Genomic DNA, 22,782 nt, shown 5'->3' with positions numbered 1-22,782 from the left:
TATTATCCCAAAAATAATTAGTAAATTTACACTATTTAGAAATATATATCATAATATATTTAATTGTTCTGCTTTGAGACTTATTGATTGTCTTCACGAAATTAATAGTAAATATGTGATAAATATAAATGGACTTAATTTAAAATACAAAAGAGATCCATTTAAATAAATAAATTATTTATAACTCAACTATTTATAATTTAAAAATTATTTACCAATAAGTGAATTACTATATTTGATTGAAAGAGTGAAAAAACTTAAAATATTTTTGATTGAAAATTTAAATTAAGAAGGAATTAGCGAAATAGTTGAACTTTTATAAGGTTTAACAGATTTATAGGAGTTTTATTTTAAATAAGAAGGGTACTTTTTGTAAAATGAAATTAAATAAAGCCTTTAGGAACTTAAATTTGGAGGTCTTCAATTATAAATCTTAGATACAGAGCAGCTACCTTTTCACTGTCTATAAACTACTTTGTTATAAAGCTCTAATCTTCAAGTGCTGAGATTAAATTCAATAGTAAAAGATAAATAAATTTTATAGAATATTGCTTAGTTTAAATATTTATAAGAGCTCAAGTTAAAATATTTCATCTCAAAAAATTCTATTTTAACTCCCATAAAGAAATTACTAAAAATAGAAAATTTAGATTTATAACTAGAGTTCGATATGGACAACTTTAATTTTTTTTATAGATTTTTAAAATATTTGAAAAAAATATATTTAGATGTCAATATTAGGTTATCGTCATTTTATGATTGTTCTTTCGTAATATAATATTATTAACAATAATAAAATTTATTTTCAGAATTCCAAGAATAATTAATAGATTACTATTGCTTAAGTGTTAATACATTATAAATTGGATCATTGGTAGATAAGATAGTTTAATAGATATAATATAGTCACTTAAAAAAATAAATTGATTAAGGATAAGAGAGATAAATTATTTAAAATCAATAGAAAACTTATGATTTTGATTTTGAATTACTAAATACTAATATTTGCTCATAAATATTATAAAGTTTTTAAAAACTTATCTAAAAATAAAAAGGAATTTTTTTTTAAGAAATAAAATTGGATTGTTATATTTCAATAACTATTAAATATAAAAAACTAAGCATTTAAGATAAATAAGAAAGCCAAAATTAGACGAAATTATAAATTTATACATCAGATATCTATAAAAATAAAAAAGAGTATGACAAACTCAGATATAATATTTTAAATTGCTAAAATATAAAATTCATCACTATTTCATTAAATCAAGGCGATAAAATTATAAATTAACATCTCAAGCTATTTATTTAAGAAGTTCTTTTAAGCAATTATTTCAAGAAAAACTTAATAATAGATATTTTCTCAAAAGATAGTTCTCTTGAAGAAATTATTGGAATAATTTTGCTAGCAGAAAAAATTTCTTTAATTTCTTTGAAAGTTAGTTCCTATTATTGGGAATTTTATTCATTTGGTAAAAAACAAATTTTATTTTCTCTAGCAAGACTATAACAAGTCTAATTTTTAAGCATAAATTTTTTTGAAATAAATGAAATAAATTTCTTTAAAAAAAGAATGAAGAGATTAGTTTAAGTAAATCGTTGATGACTCCTCAAAAATAAAAATAACTTAATATTTATATTTGTTTTTTATAAATAAAATTAAAACTAATTGATAGTGGCAAGTTTTAGAGTAAATTCCTATTTAATTTGTAATTGGTGGATCTTTACATTTTATATACCTTCACTTGATGTTTAGAAAAATTTAAGGAATAATTGAAAATTTTTTGATTAAATATTAATTTTATATTTATTTTAAATGAAAACAGACAAAAATGTTGAAGAATTTTGAATTTTCAAAAAAACAAAAGAATTTTCTAAAAACTTTATCCTTCAACCATAAATCCTCATCAATTCTCACACATTTTATTTTCACTATTTTCTCTGAAATTTTGAAATTTTTAAAATTTTTGAATTTTAGTGTCTTAATTAAAAAGTGTCTTAATTAAGGAGAATCTACGGTATTTTGGATTTCATAATTCCTAAGATACAATTTACGCAGAAAATGTATTTTAAAATTAAAATTTTCTAAATTATAATTAATGTATAATACTTTTCAATTCTAATTATTAGAATATATTTATTAATAAAAATATAATTGTAATATGATTCAAATATTTGATAAATTTATATTTTTTGATATTAATCTATTTTCAGAGCAAAAAAGCTAGTAAAGCATAGATAATAGAAATAACTAATTAGTACCCAAAAGTATCAGTAGAAGAAGGTGAAATATAAGTAAATGTTTAATATTAATAAGGAAAAGGTTTGCTTGGTCTGATAGCAATAAGTTAAGCAATAGCAGATCCCGTTCTATTATTACCTTTTGAGGCAAAAGAAGTAAAAAGCTTGAAGGCAGAACCTGTTTCAGTATAGTCTTCTAAAACATATATATTTAAAAAATCTGTAGTTAATTCTGTATTGTTTATGGAAATAGGTTTTCCATCAGAAGTAACAAAGTTCAAATCAACAAAGGGGCAATTATCTACAGTTTTATTTGTTGTTCCTTTAACTTAAAATCCAGTGAAGTTACCTTTAGCATTTTATTATGGTATAGGAATTAACGTAACATTCCCTATGAATGAGCAGAGACCATTGGTATCAACACCAGCAGGATAATCTTAATGAATTAATTATAAGTTTTAAGTGAGATCTATTGCCAATTAAGCATATATGCAAGTTGCTAATAAAGAAGCGAAAAGAGATACTTTTTTCATATACTTTAGTTAAATTCTGGATTCAATTTTTTATTATTAAAATTTATTATTTTTGATTTTCACAATAATAACTTAATTTAAATGAAAAAATTTATTGCATAAAAAGAAAGAATTATTCATGCGTGTAAGGTAACAATGTAAAGTCTTGGCTAAAAAATTTTAATATATCAAAAAAGGATCAATTACAACTAGTGTCATAATAAAATTAAATATTCTTAAATAATAACTATCAAAAAATAATTTCATTTTTATTTACTAGTGCTGTTTTTGATCAAATATTCATCAAAATAATAGAATAGAATCTATCATTTATTGATTTACCAAAAAAAAGTAGAAAATCAAAAATCATTACGTCAAATATCTTACAGACAATTAATATTTGCTTGATAAATTTAAAAGATGTAAACAGAATTTTATTTCAAATAGGATTTATTTTTAAAAGTAAATATTTTTTGTCTAAAAACAGTTATTATGAATAAAATAATAAATAAATAATTTTACAAAAACAATTTTAAATAGAGTTAATATCATTTATTTTAAGCTAATGTTAGTTGTTAATATATTCTTTATAAGTTTGTAATGATAAAGAAAATTTAAATCATTTGATAAAGATTGATCAAATTATTTATTAAATTATAAGGATTAGCTTCTAATGGAATCAAATATAGATTTCAAAAATTAAATTTATACTGACAAAATCTTTATGCTTATCAGTAAAAAATTGACTTCCTTAATTAATTTAGATTTTTCCCTCATCTAATATTTAACCAATTACCTATTAGCTTTAATTATATTTAATCTTTTTAATTTAGGATTTCTAAATATTTTCTTAATTAATTAAGTAGAGATATTATGAAAAAGATTAAAATGAGTCATTTTTTTATCTTTCATTTTCTTACAACTAATTAAGTTGCTCAAATAAAAGGGCTAATCAAGAAGTTTGCATTATATTAAGATATTAAATAATTGTTTTTTTCAAATAAATTAATAATATACTATAAATTTTAATATGTTATTATTGTATCCGCCCCTTATATCTTTTGTTTTTTTAATAAAAAATTTATTTTTAAAATACAATAAAAAATATATTATTATTTATGATCTTTTTTTCTAAATATGATTTAACTTAAAATATAAAAATCATTAATAATTTTTTATTTACTTTGTAGATTTATGAATTCTTATTGAAAGTATTTCATAAATTTATTAATTACTGTATTAAGTAAAAATTAGATTAATGAGAAAGAAAATATTTTCAAAATTATAGTATATTAATTATCAAATTAACCAAAGTTAATAGGAAAAACCCTCTGAGTTGGTGCTAATGTTTGGAGTTCGAGATGTCCACAATCTGGCAATCTGGACTAAATTTCATATTTAAAAATAAAATTTTTCTATTTTAAAAAAAGAAAAGCTATTATAAATATTAAAAATATGATTAATTTTAAAATAATCTTAATTAAAAATTCAATAATAACAAGTTAAATAAAATTTTTTGCAAAGATTATTTTTATTATTTGTGGAGGTAGTTTTTATAAGTGCTAAGAGATAAAAATTTGAATTATTTATAGTATTATAAAATTTTACGATATTTGATGCACTTATTAAACAAGATTAGAAATAAGGAAATTTTTTTTTTGAAAAATTAAAAATTAAAGTAATTAAATTCTAAAAAGTTATTTGTTTCCTTAAAAAAAATACATTTTAAATTACATAAAAATACATTTAATAATAATTTATTTCTATATATTGCTAGCTATTTTGGTTTATTTAGTTTTATTTAAAGGCTTTTTAAGTATTTATTGATTATTTAATTAAAAAAAATTCTTAATAATTTTCATTTAAAAGTAGTATGTTGATATGAATGTATTATTTTACTAAATTATGGTATTTTAGATTAATTATTTATTCTTTAAGCAAAAATTATCTCTATTAACTTAAGCTTCTATTTCTCATTTTGGAATTTTTTATCTAATTTTTGTTTTTAAATAGTTACAAAACTCCTTAACTTCTACCACTTTTCTTCAGCATTTTTCATTATTATTAATTATTTGTTTAACTTGAGTTTAATTATGATTTTTGCACAAGTACTAGAATTTTATTATAGATATTCTATTGTACGAATATAAATGCTCTTTTTATTTTAAGTTATTTATGAAAATATTAGAAGGATCATAAGCATCACAGATAATACTATCAATGAAGTAATTGTTATTGATAAAAAAATTTAATCAATCTTAAGTTGCATTATGTTCAAGCTAAAGCAAGCACAAGCTAAGCATTGTATATTAAATTCTACTTTATTTAATTTTTTGCTTTCGAATGGTTGACCTTTTTTAATTAAAATTAATATATTCTTATAATTTATAATTAAATTGATTACATAGAAAGACTAACAAGGTATAAATTAATGTGACTAAAAGTGCGAAAACCATGGGAAATACTGCCATTTAATAAGAGTAATATAGAATTATGCACATAAGGTTTTTATAAGCTAGCTTAATTAAATCCCAATAATAGAACTTAAGCTTATAATCGTTTGTGAAAAATCCATAAATAATTTAATTTTCATATTATTAAAGTTTGTATTTCTTTATTTGCATATTCCTTTATAATATTGCATGTGGTAGCATAAAGCTTAGTAAAATTAAAGGTATAATAATTTTATAAGAAATTTCTTATTAATTTTAATCACATTAAATTGATAGGAATTCAGTCACAAAGCTTACACCATCAAAAGACTAACAAAGAATCTGTTTTAAAAATGTAAATTTATTTAAATTAATGAAAGGAAATTAAAAATAAAAAAATTACTGATTTATACATTTTAGAAAATATCGCTGTTTAAGAATAAAAAGTAAATATGTATATTCCCATAAGAATTAGCTAGCTAATATTTTTCTAACGTTTGAATAGAATGACGATCGTAAACAAAGCGATTATGAAAATTTGAAGAATAATTTAAAAGAAAGTAGAAGTTAAAATTATCAAATTATAACTAAATAATTTATTTAAGAAGCACTCTACTAATCTTAACTAAGAACTAAGTAAATTTCCAATATCTATAAAAATAATTTGAATAATATTGGGAATATTTGAGTCAAATGATAATGTCATGCCAATTAAATAGGATTAAAATAAAAAAAATTTAATTTTTCTGATGTAGCTCAAGTCAAAATTATCGACATGCTTGTTTAAAAGGAGGGATAATACTTTACCCTTAAGCTTGATTTGTATTTGGTTTTAATAACTATGTGTAAACCATGCAACAACTAAAATTGGTATTAAAATAAATATCAAAATATAAACTATCTCTTTTGCTTAGAAATCGCTGCATCTTTATTTTTTAAAAATTAAAAATTATTTTTAATTAATAAATTATTAAAAAAATACTTTTAACACTTTTGATTTAAATTTAGAAAATATTTATCTCCCCAATATTGACCACTTCTATCACAATCTTCACATAGAGCTCCAACATATCCTTCATAAAAATTTCAAATTTAATTTTAATTTTATTAACTAAATTAATTAATTACCTTCCTTACAGTAATAATTTAAATCTGTTTTCTTTACCTAAAGCAGTAATAAATTAGAAGATTTTATTCTTTGAATTTCTAAATCTCCAACACAATTTTTACAATCAAACAATTTGGAAGAGTTTTGATTGACTCTCCATAAATTAGAAGGTAGAAGAATCAATTTACCTTTGCAAAATACATCTTTACTTGGACAACTATAGCAGGAATCAGAAACTTGAAGACTGTAAGTAGACTCGTAACATTCAGCACAAAAATCATATTTTTCATGAATTTATTAAACTACATACCCTACAGGGCAGTATTAACTGAACTAAATAAGAACTGTAAAGGTGTATGTGTTATTATAGTTAATAATTTATTCTTATTAGTTATACTAAGGTGCTTTTATTAGTCTGCTAGAAACTCGGAGTTATAACTATTAACCTCTTTTCCCATAAATCTAAATTTACTTAGTTAGATCAAAATTTCCATGGTTTTATCTTAATTCTTGCAAGTTAATAAAACCAAAGCCCTTTTCAATGGTTACTTATAATGTTTCTTCTGAATTAAAATCTAGAAGCTCTTCGTTTTAGTCGTTAGAAAGCCTAAATTAAATAGAATCCTATTATTTAATTAACAAAATTATATTAAAATATTATTTTAATTTTATTAAAATTATGATAAATAATAAATAATCAGGAAACAAAATAAAAAATTTATCTCCTCTTAAAATTATTCAATGAAAGTTAAAGTTCCTAAAATGATATTTAATGCTTCAATTTAGAATAATTTTTACTATTTGTACTTTTTATTATTATGATTTAATTAATTCAGGTTAAGCTTGTTTAAAAATTTTATTAACGATTTTAAATATTTTATAAAATTATTACTTTTAACTACCCTCCTTGGTGATTTTATATCAGTAATACTTTAAGATTTAGCTATTTTTTACCGTTAAGGTAAGTAGCAATATGAGTTGGAGAAGCTTAAATAGTTTATCCATAGTTAAGAAGAGCTTTGTTGAATTTAAACTCATTTCGAGAAAAATAATTTATTCCTTAGAATGTTGTTGAAGCTATTGCTCCTCCCATAGATGCTTAATTTGATTAAAAAGAGCTCTTTGATATCTATAAGGTTCTTTTAAGAATGTTTTCATCTTTATTTTCTAAAAAAATAGCTCCACCATACAAGTTTGCTCTATTGTTTTCAAAAACAGTTTAAATTATATAAAGAGAAGATTAGTTTATGAATATTGCTCCACCACTATTCTGTGCTAAATTGTTACTAAATTAAGAGCGAATAATTTAAAAATTATTTGTATCATACTATATTGACATTTGATCTACTTAACCATTCTATGCTTATTCAAGAAACAAAGCAGAACCATACATGGCTATATTTTTGTCAAAAGTTGTGTTCTATATATACAGATAATTAGTTACTATATTTAAAATTCCTTAACTACAAGTTTAGCATATATTTGAATTTATTTATGATAAAGTTATAATGCACTCTTAGCTATTATAAATTGCTAAATTTTCATTTTAAGTAGTGATCTAAAATGGCATTTAAATGCTTTTATTATTTTTTATGGTAATATTTACTATTTGTATTTTTTTTATTTGCTTAAGAGTAATTAAATTTCCAAAGAATAAGCTACCTTCATAAATATTGCTTAATTCATTGAAAAATTGAACATTAGTAATCAATAGTATCTTTTAATATACTAAATATATTATTAAAGGTTCAACTTATTATTAAAAATTTTTTGAAGATATTTAAAAATAAGACTTCATGATTTGTACTTCATAGACATCATTAATTGAGATTAGGGAAGCTTAATTTTATACACCTTATTTGAGCTATTCAATTAATTAATCTTTAAATGGTAGAGTAAGTTAAATTACATTATTAATATTAACAATGCATGTTATATTCTAGAAAATTATAGCTGTCTATGATATTTTAGAGCTATCGACGTTGATGATACTACCTTTGATTGATAGATTGTCATTAAATTAGCTATATTATATTTAAACAACACTTCTTGGACTGATAGTTGTTTTTATTTATAAAGCACCTCCATAAAACAAAGCAAAATTGTTTGAAAATGTAGATTTTTCAATTAATACATCTTAACTAAAAGATTGCAGCCCATCAATGTAAACTGCACCTCCTGAACTTTCAGAATAAATTGTATTAGAAGCAGTGTTGTTTAAAAATATACAATTATGTAAATATAAGCCCCCTTTGTTTTAAGAAACCCAATAAAAAGCTCCTCCACAAAAAGCATTTCCATTTATAAAAAAAGAATTTTTAATATTTAGTTATTCACTACTTAATTTAAAGAATCCTCCATATACTAAGTTATTTAAGTTAAAATTCTGTATGTCATTTTAAAATTAGCAATTATCGAAAGTGATCTATTTGAGAAAACCTGAAATCCAGTTAAATTAGCTGTTTTGTTACAAGTCGGTGAAATTAGATTTTAAAACATCAGCAATAAGGTTTGGAGAATTAAAATAAATACCATAAGATATCTATCCAATTTGATTCTTTATTTTTAAAAGATAAATATTAGCTTTAAAAATTTTCAGTAATATAATAAGTATTTGTTGAAAATAATAAACAAATGTTTAATTATAGAGAAGTATGGTACATAAAATAAAATGCTTGCTAATAAACTAAATACCGAGCTTGGTTTTTTATGTTTTTTAAATTTAAAAAATACTGATATTAGAGAATTTTAAATAAGAATTTTTTCAAGATGAAATATATTTTAAAAATAATTTAAACAATTAATTACTTGTTTTATCAATGGTATTGCTCCAAAATATTTAAAATTTATGTTAGTCAAATTCAAATATGAATTTAATTTAGATGTGATAGCAACAAGAGCGCAATTTTAAGTGACATTATAATATAATAATTTAGTTTAAGTGCTATTATAGTTCAATATTTAAATTTATAAAGGATTGCTATTCAGCTTTTAGAAGCTATTTTGTATTTAAATTATATTAGAAGATATTATAATATTTTCTTAAGTTATATTAACTAAATTAATTTTATTTTATATTTAGCTAAGCTAGCATATTTATGGAGATATTAACTAATCATTGTTCTATTTCTAAAAAACATTTGAAAGGAAAACACTTTTACAATTATCAGCACTAAAAACTATAAAGTAAGTGTTGTCAATGGTTGTTATATTGCTGATTAAAACTTAACCCAAATTCATTAGCTAAATCAAAGAAGAGCTAATTTTATCTTGAAATATATTTTATTTTAAAAATATTCCTTCAAGAGTCAAATCAGTTGATAGTTAGGTTGATAATAAAAGTAAAAAATTGTTTTTTAGATTAAATTTATTATTTTATATAAAAATGTTTGAAAAGGAATATTATTGCTTTTTGCCCTTTTAATAAAATAAGCTATCTACCTATTAAAAAAAATTGTATTAATTAATTTAGCTTGATTCAATCTGAAATCCTTTTATATCAAACTAATTAGAAATTATAAGAGGATTTGTATCTGATAAGATTTAGGAAAAACTGCATTGATTGAAAGCCATATTATTTATTGATAGTTAGTTTAGAAAGTTTGAATTTAAGATTTAGGATTTGTTAAAAAAGTAGCTCTGAAAGAACGTGATGTTATCAAACAAAATTCTGACATATTGGTTTTATAATGAGTTCTACTATATATCAAGTAACAAAGTCTAATCTTCTATTGTTGATTATGTAAAAATCAAATTTGACATATCTAAAGTAGAGTTTTTAAAGTTTAGCTTCACCATTTTTGAATTACTAAATGTTACCTTTTTATTTGATTTAAAAAAAATATTTTGTTATTTTTAAAAATTTCTTTATTTTTTTTAATTTATCTTAAATTACATGATTAAACTGTACTGAGTCAAATTTGATGTAAACTGAAGAATTTGAGAAAGTATTATTAATCTAAATAAGCTATTACTGATTTAATATTTAAATATTTTAGAATGATACATCCTTAAAAATTATTGTTGATTATTGTAAAGTTGATAAATTTATTATCAAATATTATTTAGAGAGGTTTTTTTATAGGAATTAAGAGAAAGAACAGTTAAATAAGTTAAAGCTAGAAAGATTTTTATCTGAAGCAACAAATCCAATATCTTGCATACTTAGACTCTATTAAAATAGTATTCCTTAGATATTTATTTAGTCAAATCCTTAGATCCTGATAGCATCTTACTATTAAAAAGTCATAGTTTTGTTTAAATTAGAGTTTAAAGTAGTTATATTTAAAATAGCTGTTTCAAGAGATCTAACTTGGTCTTTCAGAGTAGTTACTAATGTTTAGTGCTTTGACTCAACACACAGCTCTCCCAAAAATATTATTTACACCTCTAACTGTTTTACTTGCAGTTCATTATAGTAAACAATAGCTTAGTTGTAATTTATTTCGTCAAGGATTAATTAATCAAAATTTATCTCGTTTAGCTTATTGTAATTTATTGGATTTGATTATGTACCAATACCTAAACTGCTTTCTGCATCTAAGCACTAAGTGTAAATAACTCTCTACTTTTTATAGAAGCATCCTTATTCAGAGTTATTACATAAATAACATTTTCTTCTTACTTTATCATATGTAATTTTGTAGTTTAGTAAATCTGGATTAGAACCATATGATTTTTTACATGATAGGCACTAAGAATCATATAAATATAGAGGATTTATATTTAAATCGTTATTATTTATGCATGTTTCGCACCTATTAATTTAATATTATTTTTAAAAAGGAATTAAAATTTTTTATTTACATGATAGGACAAATTTGACAATCATCACTAGAAGCTGTTATCGTAACCATAGAATTAAAATCTAGAATGTAATTTTGATTAAAATATAATTTTCCAATAAAATATGATATCTTGCTTATTAAAGCTTAGAGTTTTTCATAATTGCATTGCATGCACTATGGTTTGTTGTTAATTAATTTACATAAAAGACAATATTGACCACATTAAATTGGTAAACATAACTTTTATTGCTGATCAAAAAAATATCCATCAAGACATTAAGTACAATATAATGAATATTTATTGTCTTTATTATAATCCAATCTTTGTTGCAGAGTATAAAAATTTTTATCATATATTATTGAATGCGTCAAATTAAATTCTCTGGTACCTAACAATATAAATAAAAATTAAATTTGTATTTAAATTATATTTTTGTGTACCTTCATAGCAACTTGAACATCCTATAGGACACTTTATGCAACCATAAAATGATGGAGTACTGTTTTAATCAATACATTTCGTGCATTAATAAAAATTAATACCTTGTTAAGAGTCTAAATATAAATAACATTCAGAGCAATTATAAATCTATTAGGTTTGAATATTTAATGTTAATAAAAAAATTATTTAAAATTCACTAATTTCAATTAATTATTAATTACATTTTATGAGCAAATATCATTTTGACAATTAGGAGGGTTTTATAAATTACTTAATACATTCCCATCCAAACAATATTAGCAGACATTTTAGTTTTTTATATAAATACAACTGTTACATTAGTTAATAGATTAGCAGCCTATTAAGTCACATTAATTTTAATTAATTAATGAATACCCTGAGTTACATTTTTTGCATTAATATTAGAATGTAAAGGAGCTTGATGGTGAAACAAATGACCATAAATACGAAGAAATATCTTTTATTTAGGAGCCATTATTTACCACAATAGTATTTCTTTCACAATTTTGAATATTATTTACACAATCCTCACCTTATTATTTAATAGATGTTTTTCATTTTAATATAAACATTTTAAAAACTATATTTATAATCATTTTTTAAAAATATGATTTTATTTATTTATTGTTTACCATTTTAGGATAAGAAATAACCATCTTAGCATTAAGTACATTTCCTTATGAATTACTTTTAATTAAAGTCATTTAGAGATATTATCCTCAAGTATTCAGTATAATAGTTCCAAACAGATTATGAATTTTCTAATTTAATATTATAATAAAACAATTTAATTTTTGTTATAAAAAAATAACTATCTGTGCTTAATAAATTTTTTTGTGTAATTGACTATATTTTTAAAAAAAGTTAATTTAAATTATTTGCATATTATTTATTTTTGTAAATTTTTATAAAAAATAAAACTATTATTTACCATATTAACAATAGTTACACTTATCGCCACATTATGTACAATATTGAAGATTATAAGAAACCAGATAATTAATTTAGCACTACAAGCAGATGATAATAATATTTCCATTATAAATCTAGGAAGAATCTACATTTTATTAATTGAGCAAAGTAATAAAACCCTAAATAAGTGTAGCATACGAGCATTTAATACATTAATTTGGACAAGGTTAACAAACTCCATTCGATAAAATATATCCTGACATACATTATAAGCAAACAGCTTATAACGAAGATATTTACATGCAAGAAAAGCAATCCTTAGAGCCTTCAAATAAATAAATTAAAATTAAATTAATAAATATTAGAAGAAAAATAAGTTACATGTGCTAATATCCAATGCGCTCAAACTATATTAACCATTTTTATTATTCAATATAAAATTAGTAGCATGAAGATTATTATTAACAATTTGTAATACATTGTCTAACAATATAATATAGTTTGTACAAGTTCTATAATTTGATCCAATCTTATTCCTATTAATTATATTTAATTTATATTTTTATTATAAGTCAATAATACTTACCACAACCCATAATCAGAAGAGCAATCTAAGCATCGATAAGTTGGAATATTTTTATAATATTGCTTAAGATCGTTGTATTAATATTAAATATTAGGGCATTAAATGCATATCTAATTTATAGTGGACTCTTAAAATAAAAAATACCCCTCTACACATTAAGTGCAAATATTTTGTGATGAGCACGAATAACACCTAACAAAAAAAATTATATGAATATTTGAAGAAAAAAAATAATATTTAGTAAAATTGAAAATATGAATTTATTTATTTATTTTAAAATATATTTACCCAGTTTGACATTTTGATTTGATATTTGACTGGCAATAATTTTAATCATAGCAGTCTTATTTTACATATGTCAATTTCATTTAAAAATAAACTTATTACTTATTAGATTAAAAAGAATATTTTTAATCTATACTATAACACTTTTAATTCCCAGGGTTAGTATAATATTGTGGGCACTACAAGCATTAATCATTGCTTACAGACAAGTTTTAGCAAAATCCTTTATTGTTAGAGCAAAAATTATTGCCATTAGAGTCAGTTTAATCTATAGTTTTCAACAAACACTTTTTATATTCATCTATTTAAAAGCATTAATTTAATTTTATTTGGTTTAGTAATTAAAGAGAACTAAAACAATAACTGTTAACCATGCAAAATTCATCAGGGCAAATAATACAACCTCCATATTAAATTTAAGAACATTAACCTTTTTATTTATAATAAATATTATAGATAAAATAATTCTAATTATAAAAATGTATATTTTTAAAATTACAAATATTTTTCATTTACATAAACTCTTGATAATATAAAAAAAATATTAGCTACTTTAGAAGATTTTATTTTAATAAAATTGGATTTATGTTTTTTAAATTTTCTTTTTAAAATTATTAACTTTTTAAAAATAGGTTATTTTAAATTTTTTAAATGTTTAATAGTGGAAGAATTATGTATATTATTATATACCTAAGTTATTTGTGCAATAAATATTAGAGCCTGAAATTAAATTTTAACAAGATAAATCTGGAGCTAGGCATTAATCAATATTACAAGAAAAACATTAGCCATATGTTGCACATTTACCGAACTAATCAACACACATATTTTTTTTAGCATCTATGTATTTGCATTATTGTGTTTATATATCAAGACAATACCTTTATATTGCACACATTACCTATTGTGTAAATTTTTATAAATTAATATTTTTTAAGAAACAAATTAATTTACTGCTACTGACTAATTCTAAGGAATGCATTATTGAGTATCTTTCTCAATACCTATAATTTTTATAAACGCTAAATAATTTTACAGAAAGAAAAAAATCATACCTATTGTGTTCTAATTGTTATAATCAAGTTTATAGCATGAGCGTAAATTAGTTATTGAGTTTTTCATAGAACAGAATCTATTAAAATTTTAATAAAACTATTTTTTATTAATTTAAAAAAATGAATTTACCCATATTTGAAACAATCAGAAACCCCAAATTTGCCTTCCATTTTTTCATGTAAACAATAGTCAGTATTTAATTCTTTTCCTGGATTTTCAATTGATAAAGGTATGCAAATATTAGCTTTAATACAATAACTTTAAGCACACTATATAGCTATAGTTACACCCTATGGTATACATTTCTGATCAGACGCATTTCTACCTATATTTTGCATTTTATCAGGATTTAATTTTACACATTGATTTGATGAGATGTCTAAACAATAATGTCCATCTAAGCACCCTATACTATTTACTATAATTTTTTTTAGTCATCTTTAATTATAATAAAATTAATATTTACTAGTATTTATATCCTAACAAGTTTAATTAACATTTTTAGCCCTAAAAATAAGATTTGGATAGCTTGGAAGAGGCTCTGATAGTTTTTGGCATTTATAGATTCCTGGTCTAAAATAAAATAATAATTAAAAATATACTTACTTATAAATATGAAAAAAATGTATTTAAATTACCTAATTGTTAAAATACAATAAGTGATCCCATAACAAGTTGCTATTTCTATTAAAAAAAATAAGAAAAAGAAAATAATATAAAATTGATACATATATTTGAAACTTCGTTTTCAATTATACAATATCCTTAAATGTCTGTTCCTACTATAAAATATCCAAAATATTATCCTCCTTCAGTAAAGCAATAGTCTTTTCCACTTATGGGATAAGTATAAAGGCAAGAACCTTGTACACATGTTTCAATACTGTCTCCTTTGCCATCTTGATTTAAATAAGGTAAGCAATAATTTGTATACTTTTGACGAGCAAATCTCTTTTCTTAGTGGGAAAAGAGCAAAGATTAGCAGGAATTTCCATTCTACTAATTTAAACAGAACTACCCTTCCATACATCTTTAAAATATATTGGTGTTAAGATAATTAAATTAATAAGTTATTACCTGATTGCATTTGGAATATCCTACTAAACACAATAACCATTTGAGTCTATTCCTATTCTTTATTAACTAGCATCAAAAGGTAAACATGTTTCAAAAGATTTTGGATCTGAAGGATTTAGTTTTTATTTACAATAGTTATAGGAGCATTTAAAAATACCTTTATTTAATTTTTTTTACATTATATTATCAAAATTACATTAAAATAATGAATACTTTAATAATATTAGCCACTAACTACACATTATCCGTTTGTTTACATACCCTAATATTTTAGGTTACAAATTTAGTTTATATCAAAGGAAAGGATTATTTTATTTCAAATTTACAGAGTGATTAGCATTAGTATCGTTAATTTTAAAGCAAGCTTTTAAAACAGTATCTAAACAGGCATATGCAGTAGAGCATTAAATGGCTATTTACTATCCTTCTGACAAACAATTATAATAAGGATCTCTTCCTATCATGATTTAGTTGTATAGTTGACAAGAGTTATTACTAACACAGTATCTAATAAAAAAATTAATTTTTTATATATTTAAAATTCAAATAACTAAATTACCCTTCGTAACATTATATAGCTTTAGAATCAGCTTACTAATTTGGAATTAAGCACTTAAACATATTAGAGTCTACTCCAACATTTAATTATCCATCTAACTATCTAATAAATCCATTAGTATCCTAGCAATAATTTTAATGCAAATTCTTTACATCTAATCAAAATTAATTTTTAAAAATAATTAATACTACTTATATATACCCTTCAAGAAATTAAACAAATAATTAAAAAATTTCATAAATATTTAAAAATTTTAATAGAGGTGGGTTATTTATTGTAAAAAAATAAAAGTTAACTTACTTGCTATCACTCCTAATTAATAAGTAATTTGGTTATTTACAGCGCACTGTTTATTCTCAATAATATATCCTAAATAAAAAGCAGAATTTGTATAATTAACACAGCAATGATTTATTTAATCAAAGCAGATTGAATTAGTATCATTAAAGCAAATATCAACATTATCGCTTGCTTATTATAAACTTGTCAAACATTACTAATTGATACCTCTACCTATGTATTAGGTACTAGATAAAGGATAACAATTACCATTCAAAGAGCATCCTCCTTAAGTTCCAAAAGTTGTTGTCAAAGTACAATATTTATTGGTTTGATCAAAGCAAACATAGGAGTTAAAAATAGTGCATCTTTTTTATTAAACATCAATTTATTATTTATTTATAATTCTATTAATTTTACTTAAATAATAATAAATACAATAAAAAAAGTATTACACTGTTGCTATTGATTAATTAAGAGTTAAACATAATCCTTCTTCATTTTTTCCAGCAAAATTAATACCATCTATAAGAGTACATTTAGCATTATTAAGATTTAATACTAAGCAATGATGAATTTCACATTTTTTTATATCTAGTTTATTTAAATTAATGTAATAGTTGTTGCTAATTTAAAAAATCTACTTTATTTTGCAATAAATACTTCTCTCTATATGCAGTTACCAAAAATATCTATTCCCTTTATTTAAAATTTAAATTCTTGTTAAAAAAAGTAATTTTATTTATTTTAAAACAATTACAGCAGTATTTATATTAGAGTAAGACAACCAATAGCAAACTTAATTTAGTAAGCAAACGTCATAATTTATAAAAGCGCATTCTATTGAATTATTTTATGAATCTGTGCTACATTACTAATTTTGAAGTTTTGCTATTTATACTCCATCAAAGCCTATTTTTTTACAGCTATTGTCAGCAGCGAGGCAGTAGCTTATAATAAAATTTTAAATTATAAATTTATAATGAATAAATAATATATTTTTTATTATTTTATAGTTCATATTTAAAAATAATTACCTTTAAATACAAAACTCTACTTATGCAGATATTTAAGAGTCTACTAAACATTTTTAGTAAACACCATCTCTTCCTACAAATTGAGGCTATATATTTTATATCACGAAATCGCTATTTTAGCAGTATATTTAATTTAAATTCAGCACAGCTATATAATTGATAATATTAAAATAAAATCATAAACCTTATAATAATATTACTTTAGTATGAAATTGTGGATGTTTTTTGGTTAAATTAAGCACAAATTCCAGTCTATTAAATGTATCCTAAGTATACATTTGAATTTCTATATAAAACACATCTCATCTAATCACTTGATTTACACACTTAATCAGGGTCATCCATGCATATGTCGACTTGTGTCCCATCAATATTTTACTAGTCAAGTAAGCATTAGAAATTTTTATCTTTTCCTATATTTTGTTGTAAAGAAAACTGCTAACAAGTAAAGTTTAAAATACAGCCATTTTAATTTTAATGATAATAAACACACATTTAGTTTGCTTATTCATAGCAAATAGAACTCGTTTTTGAACATCTAAATTAATATATTAAAACTTAAATATAAAATTTATATAAATTAATAAATTATTAAATTTTTATTTTAGAATTTAAAAATAATATAATTTAAAAAAAATAAATTAAGTTAAAAAAATTCTTATGGTATTACTTAATGGCTCCTGGCATATTAGCATCTAAACAATTTCCTTTATCATCTACTCCAACTTAACCAGGTGATCCGTCTATTAGGAAACAAGCTGATTAACCACTTAAATTGTTTTTAATACAATAATTTGATTGACACTTTAATAAATCTTTAAAAAAAAATATTAAATTCAATATTAGATTACTTCAATCAAAATTACTTGAAGTGTAAGTTCCAACATTCAAACAATTTCCATTAGTATCTATTCCCTATAAATGTAAATGTAATAGTTAAGCTTATAAAAATTCTATTTTTAAAATAAACTTACTGAAGTGATGCTTGAATCTTTTAGGAAATAGCATGATTAGGAATTATATAAGCAAACATCACAATTTAAGCAACCGCATTAAATAGCTATCGTCTAAAAAGCATTACCACAAGTACCATTTACTAATTTAGATATATAAACTCCATCAAATCCTATCTATTTGCAAGAGTTAGAATTATAAAGGCAATACCTATTACAGAAAATTAAAATTAAATTTTAACTTTTTATAAATTTAACTTTACCCTGAACTACAGAATTCAATAGTTAGATTATTTTGTGGCTATTGTGAATAAATACACATTTAATATTGTAAATATCTTCCTAAAAACTAAGGACTGGTTTATTAAATAACAAAGCTACTATCCTAGCAATAGTTTTGACTTAAATTTAGGATATCTAAAAGAAAATAAATTTAATGATTCAATAATACCAAATAAATAAGTTACTTTAATATTACGTTAAAGAAGTGCTCTAACCTACTTATGCACAATAACCTGTTCCTTCAATATACCCTAAATAAGTTGTTGATCCAGTATAAAGGATACATTAAGTTTAATCACTCTTATAACAAATAGAATTCGGTAAATTTAGACATTTATCTATTAACGAATTTTATGGAGATGATTATTAACTCAATAAACAGTTGTATTTTTTATCTCTTCCTATAAATTGTTGCAGTGAAAGCTAATAACATATTGAATTAAAATTGCAGCCATTTTAATTTACGCCATAACTAAGAGTTTAAACGCACATCTACTTATCCTAGTCATAGCAAACACTTTGAGTTTTCTATGTACACCTAAATATTATTTTTTTAAATATGAATTATTCAAATTAAAACAAAATTATTACTAACAATTTTAAAAAAGGAAAATAAAATATAATAATTTCAATAGAATGAATATATAAAATTTAAAGTTTTAAATTAAATTAAAATTTTTACTTGACTGCTCCAGATTAGTTTATATTTAAACAATATCCTTTATTATCTATACCGAACTAACCTGATAATCCATCTATTGAGAAGCATGCTAATTAACCACTTTGATTCTTTTTCAGGCAATATTTTTCTTGACACTTCAATAAATCTGATTAATAAAATATTTAATAAATGAATACATTTTTTTTGTTTTTCTATTTACTTGAAACATAAGTTCCAGCATTTAAACAATTTCCTAGAGTATCAACCCCCTTTAAATTTTAATAAAAAAAATTAAGTTAGAATTAATTGATAATTAATTCTACTGAAGTTATGCCCTAGTCTTACAAGAAATAACAAGACTAAAAGTTATAAAAGCAAACATCACAGTTTATACAACCACATTAAATAGCTGTTGCCTACTAAGCTATACCACAAGTTCCATCTGCTAACTTAGCAATATAAACACCATCAAATCCTATCTATTTACAAGAATTAGAGCTACTGATGCAGTAACTAATTATAATAAAAAAATTTAAACTTAGTATTACTTATTTTTTATTTCAATTTACCCTGAAATGCAAAATTCGACTGATAGATTATTTTATGACTGTAATGTAGAAATGCATATTTGATATTATTAATACCTTCCCTAAAATTAAGGATTAACTTATTAAATAATAAAGTTGTTGTCCTGGCAATAAGATTGGCTTAAATTTATAATGTCTAAACGAAAATAAATTTAATCATTCAATAATATATAATAAATTAAATTACTTTAATATTATGTTAAGGAAGTACTCTATCCTAATTATGCACAATATCCTGTGCCACTAATATATCCTAAATAAGTTGTTGAACCATTATAAAGGATGCATTAAGTTTAATCACTCTTTTAGCAAATTGAGCTTGGTATATTAAGACATTTATCTACAAGTAGATTTTAAGGAGAAACTTATGAATTTTATAAGCATAAATAATTTTTATCTCTTCCAATATATTATGGTATTTAGTTCAAAGACATTGTATAGCAAATTCCATTGATAGCACAAATGTTGTCACTTTAAGAGATATCTATACAAAATTTGGTTAAGGGGTCTTAACAAACATTCTTAGAGTTAAAGCAACTTTTATAAATATTCATATAAATGATTGATTCAAAAATCATAATATAAAATTTGATTAATACGAATGAGCTAGTTTAGTAGAAGTAAGGCAGTATCCTTATTAGTCAATTCCTATAGCCTAAGGAGATCCATCAAAAGGTACACAAGAAAATGTTAAATCCGATTACTCTTAAATACAATACTAACTACTGCAAAAGCCAATATCTTTAATTTATAATGAACAATCATAATAATATTAAGAAGATAAGTCTAGTTATAATTTAAATATTTTTTATATAATTAAATACTTTTATATGACTAATTTATTTGTACACACAATCCTTATTATGTATTTCCCTTTTTATTAAAATTAAAATAATTATATATACAAATAGAAATAAATTTTACTATTGACTACAGGTTGATGTTAGATACTAATTGGCAAGTATTATTTTAATCTAAGCAGGCTGGATAATTTTAAAAGCAAGACATAGAATTTTCGGTATTTAAGGGAGCGCAAGATTGATCTATTAATTTAGAAAGGGAATTTTAATTAGACCCAAGAGGAATACAGGTTATCCCATCAAAACATTCGCTATGATATTTGATAAAAATATTTGAGAAATAATTCAATAAATATTTTAATTTCCTTTTAAATCAATGAGTAAATAAATAAAATAAAATTTACTTCTCACTGCAAATTACACCTTAAGATAATCTATGAGCGTTTTTAATTTATTTTAAATCTAAAACACAATCTCCTGCCTTAGAAATTCCCTGTACAACATAATTAAATGATATGTAAATTAAAAAATAATTTTTTTTTTTTTTTAATTTACAATGATTTTGATATAAAATTAATCTTTGACATCTACGCAGCTTACATGGTATTGATTTACCAATCTACAGTACCCTTTTTTACAAATAGACTTAACATTTGCATTTATATTTTCGCCTCTTACAATACACTAATTATTACTTAGTACTCTTCCCTATATAGAACAATAAAGTTTCAGATAAATTAAATGTAATAAACAATTAGAATATAATTACTGTAACTTAATGAGAAATATAAGGCAAGCAGGTTCTAAAATTTAATTTATCAGTATAACTACAATAATTTTGATTACAACTAACTCCCTTTTCATGAAAGTTGTTTTCAAAAACACATATGCCATCATCAGTCATTCCCTAAATTAAATATTTCTTTTAAATTTTGTATAATCTTAATTTTGAAGAGTTACAGATGCTTTTAATAAATCTACGCAAATTTGAGTTTTTTCTTCAAAGCATTAACTTGATTTAAATAATAGAAATAAAAAATATTTGAAATTATTGCATTTAATTATTAAGATTATTACTCTAATTAGCACTTGATATCTATCTTTATTGTTCTTTTTTAATTAGAGCATTAATACATTTAACTATTTACATTTAAAGCATGTCCTATTACTATTCTGCCATCAATATCAAGACAGTACCCGTCTTTGATGAAATCTAAAGAATCTAATTTTCAAAATATATTTCATTTAAGTAAAAATCAATTAATAGAAGATATTTAATCTACCATTTATTGGCTCTAAGTAATCATAGAGACTTAAGCAGATTTTTGACTTTTTCTATATTGCTATATATTGTGAATTATTCGTAATATTAACGCAGCTTTTTCTATTTTAAGTTTAGCAAACATAACTTAATAAATCAAAACAATAATCAATTTAATCATAGATTTTGGAGTCAATCACGCAAAAGCCATGATTTTTTTCTCTGCCTATAAAGTTTATTCCATCAATATGCTTACATTTTTTATCAATTGAATCGTAGCATTATTATTTTTTACTGCAATAACATTTAATATTTGTAATTATAAAGCTAAATAAGCATAAAATAATGAAGGGATTTTTCATTTCAACTTAGTTATTAATCTTAAAGTTTTTTATAAAAAGTTGTTAGCAAAACAAGGACTATTACTTTTTAACACTCTTTAGCCTATTTATTTTATTGATAAACTAATTTCTTAAATACACTTGTTTTGTTTAATTTTATTTCTCAAATTAAAAGTAAAGAAATTAAAATTTTCTCAAAATTAATTGAAAATGCATATGATAACTAATCAAAAATATACCTTACTTTTAAATGAACTATAAATTGCAGTGAATAAAAAGAAAAAATCTTATCCTATCATAACATAAAGATATCTTAACTTAAAAAAATCTATATTTACTTTTTACCTTCTTCTACTACTTGTAAATTATAAATAAGGAAATTTAATAATTCTGAAAATTCTAAATTATATTAAATATTTTAAATAAAAAAATGATTTTTTTTCTATTTTCTTCAAAATTCATGCCGTTTATTCAAATATTAAAATAAATATTTAAACTGGTTTTAAATGGTTACTTTATTTTTATTTACTAAATTTCTTTTAATTTCTAGATAAATGGGTGTC

General features: G+C 21.9%; 2 protein-coding genes across 2 annotated transcripts; both read right to left on the bottom strand. All coding sequences in view use genetic code 6, as the record gives it.

The window, feature by feature from the left end:
• Positions 1-2,210: 2,210 nt before the first annotated feature.
• TTHERM_00488310 (hypothetical protein) lies at positions 2,211-2,774 on the bottom strand (the record flags this gene model as incomplete). The annotated part of the gene is made up of 1 exon (XM_001016806.1): positions 2,211-2,774. One exon carries the CDS (start codon positions 2,772-2,774, stop codon positions 2,211-2,213), a length of 564 nt encoding a protein of 187 aa, XP_001016806.1.
• A 3,172-nt stretch (positions 2,775-5,946) lies between these two features.
• Positions 5,947-21,521, bottom strand: TTHERM_00488290 (hypothetical protein; the record flags this gene model as incomplete). Its single annotated transcript, XM_001016804.2, has 46 exons — positions 5,947-6,046; positions 6,168-6,258; positions 6,314-6,917; positions 7,186-8,850; positions 9,102-10,112; positions 10,189-11,050; positions 11,100-11,469; positions 11,522-11,669; positions 11,744-12,075; positions 12,475-12,780; positions 12,837-12,991; positions 13,042-13,233; positions 13,330-13,756; positions 14,017-14,227; positions 14,281-14,330; positions 14,382-14,458; positions 14,512-14,800; positions 14,849-14,955; positions 15,021-15,066; positions 15,111-15,412; positions 15,460-15,616; positions 15,673-15,721; positions 15,786-15,966; positions 16,019-16,172; positions 16,319-16,665; positions 16,753-16,891; positions 16,942-16,996; positions 17,058-17,247; positions 17,335-17,482; positions 17,535-17,872; positions 18,005-18,149; positions 18,201-18,249; positions 18,309-18,498; positions 18,551-18,704; positions 18,755-19,107; positions 19,252-19,396; positions 19,451-19,499; positions 19,554-19,743; positions 19,800-19,953; positions 20,005-20,354; positions 20,417-20,558; positions 20,642-20,690; positions 20,742-20,928; positions 21,022-21,110; positions 21,173-21,325; positions 21,387-21,521. The coding sequence occupies 46 exons, from the start codon at positions 21,519-21,521 to the stop codon at positions 5,947-5,949; spliced, it is 11,637 nt and encodes a 3,878-aa protein (XP_001016804.2).
• Between the last annotated feature and the right edge of the window lie 1,261 nt (positions 21,522-22,782).

This window comes from Tetrahymena thermophila (assembly GCF_000189635.1).
Source record: "Tetrahymena thermophila SB210 genomic scaffold scf_8254636, whole genome shotgun sequence".
NCBI classification, from domain to species: domain Eukaryota; phylum Ciliophora; class Oligohymenophorea; order Hymenostomatida; family Tetrahymenidae; genus Tetrahymena; species Tetrahymena thermophila.
This window is presented reverse-complemented; position numbering and strand designations above follow the sequence as displayed.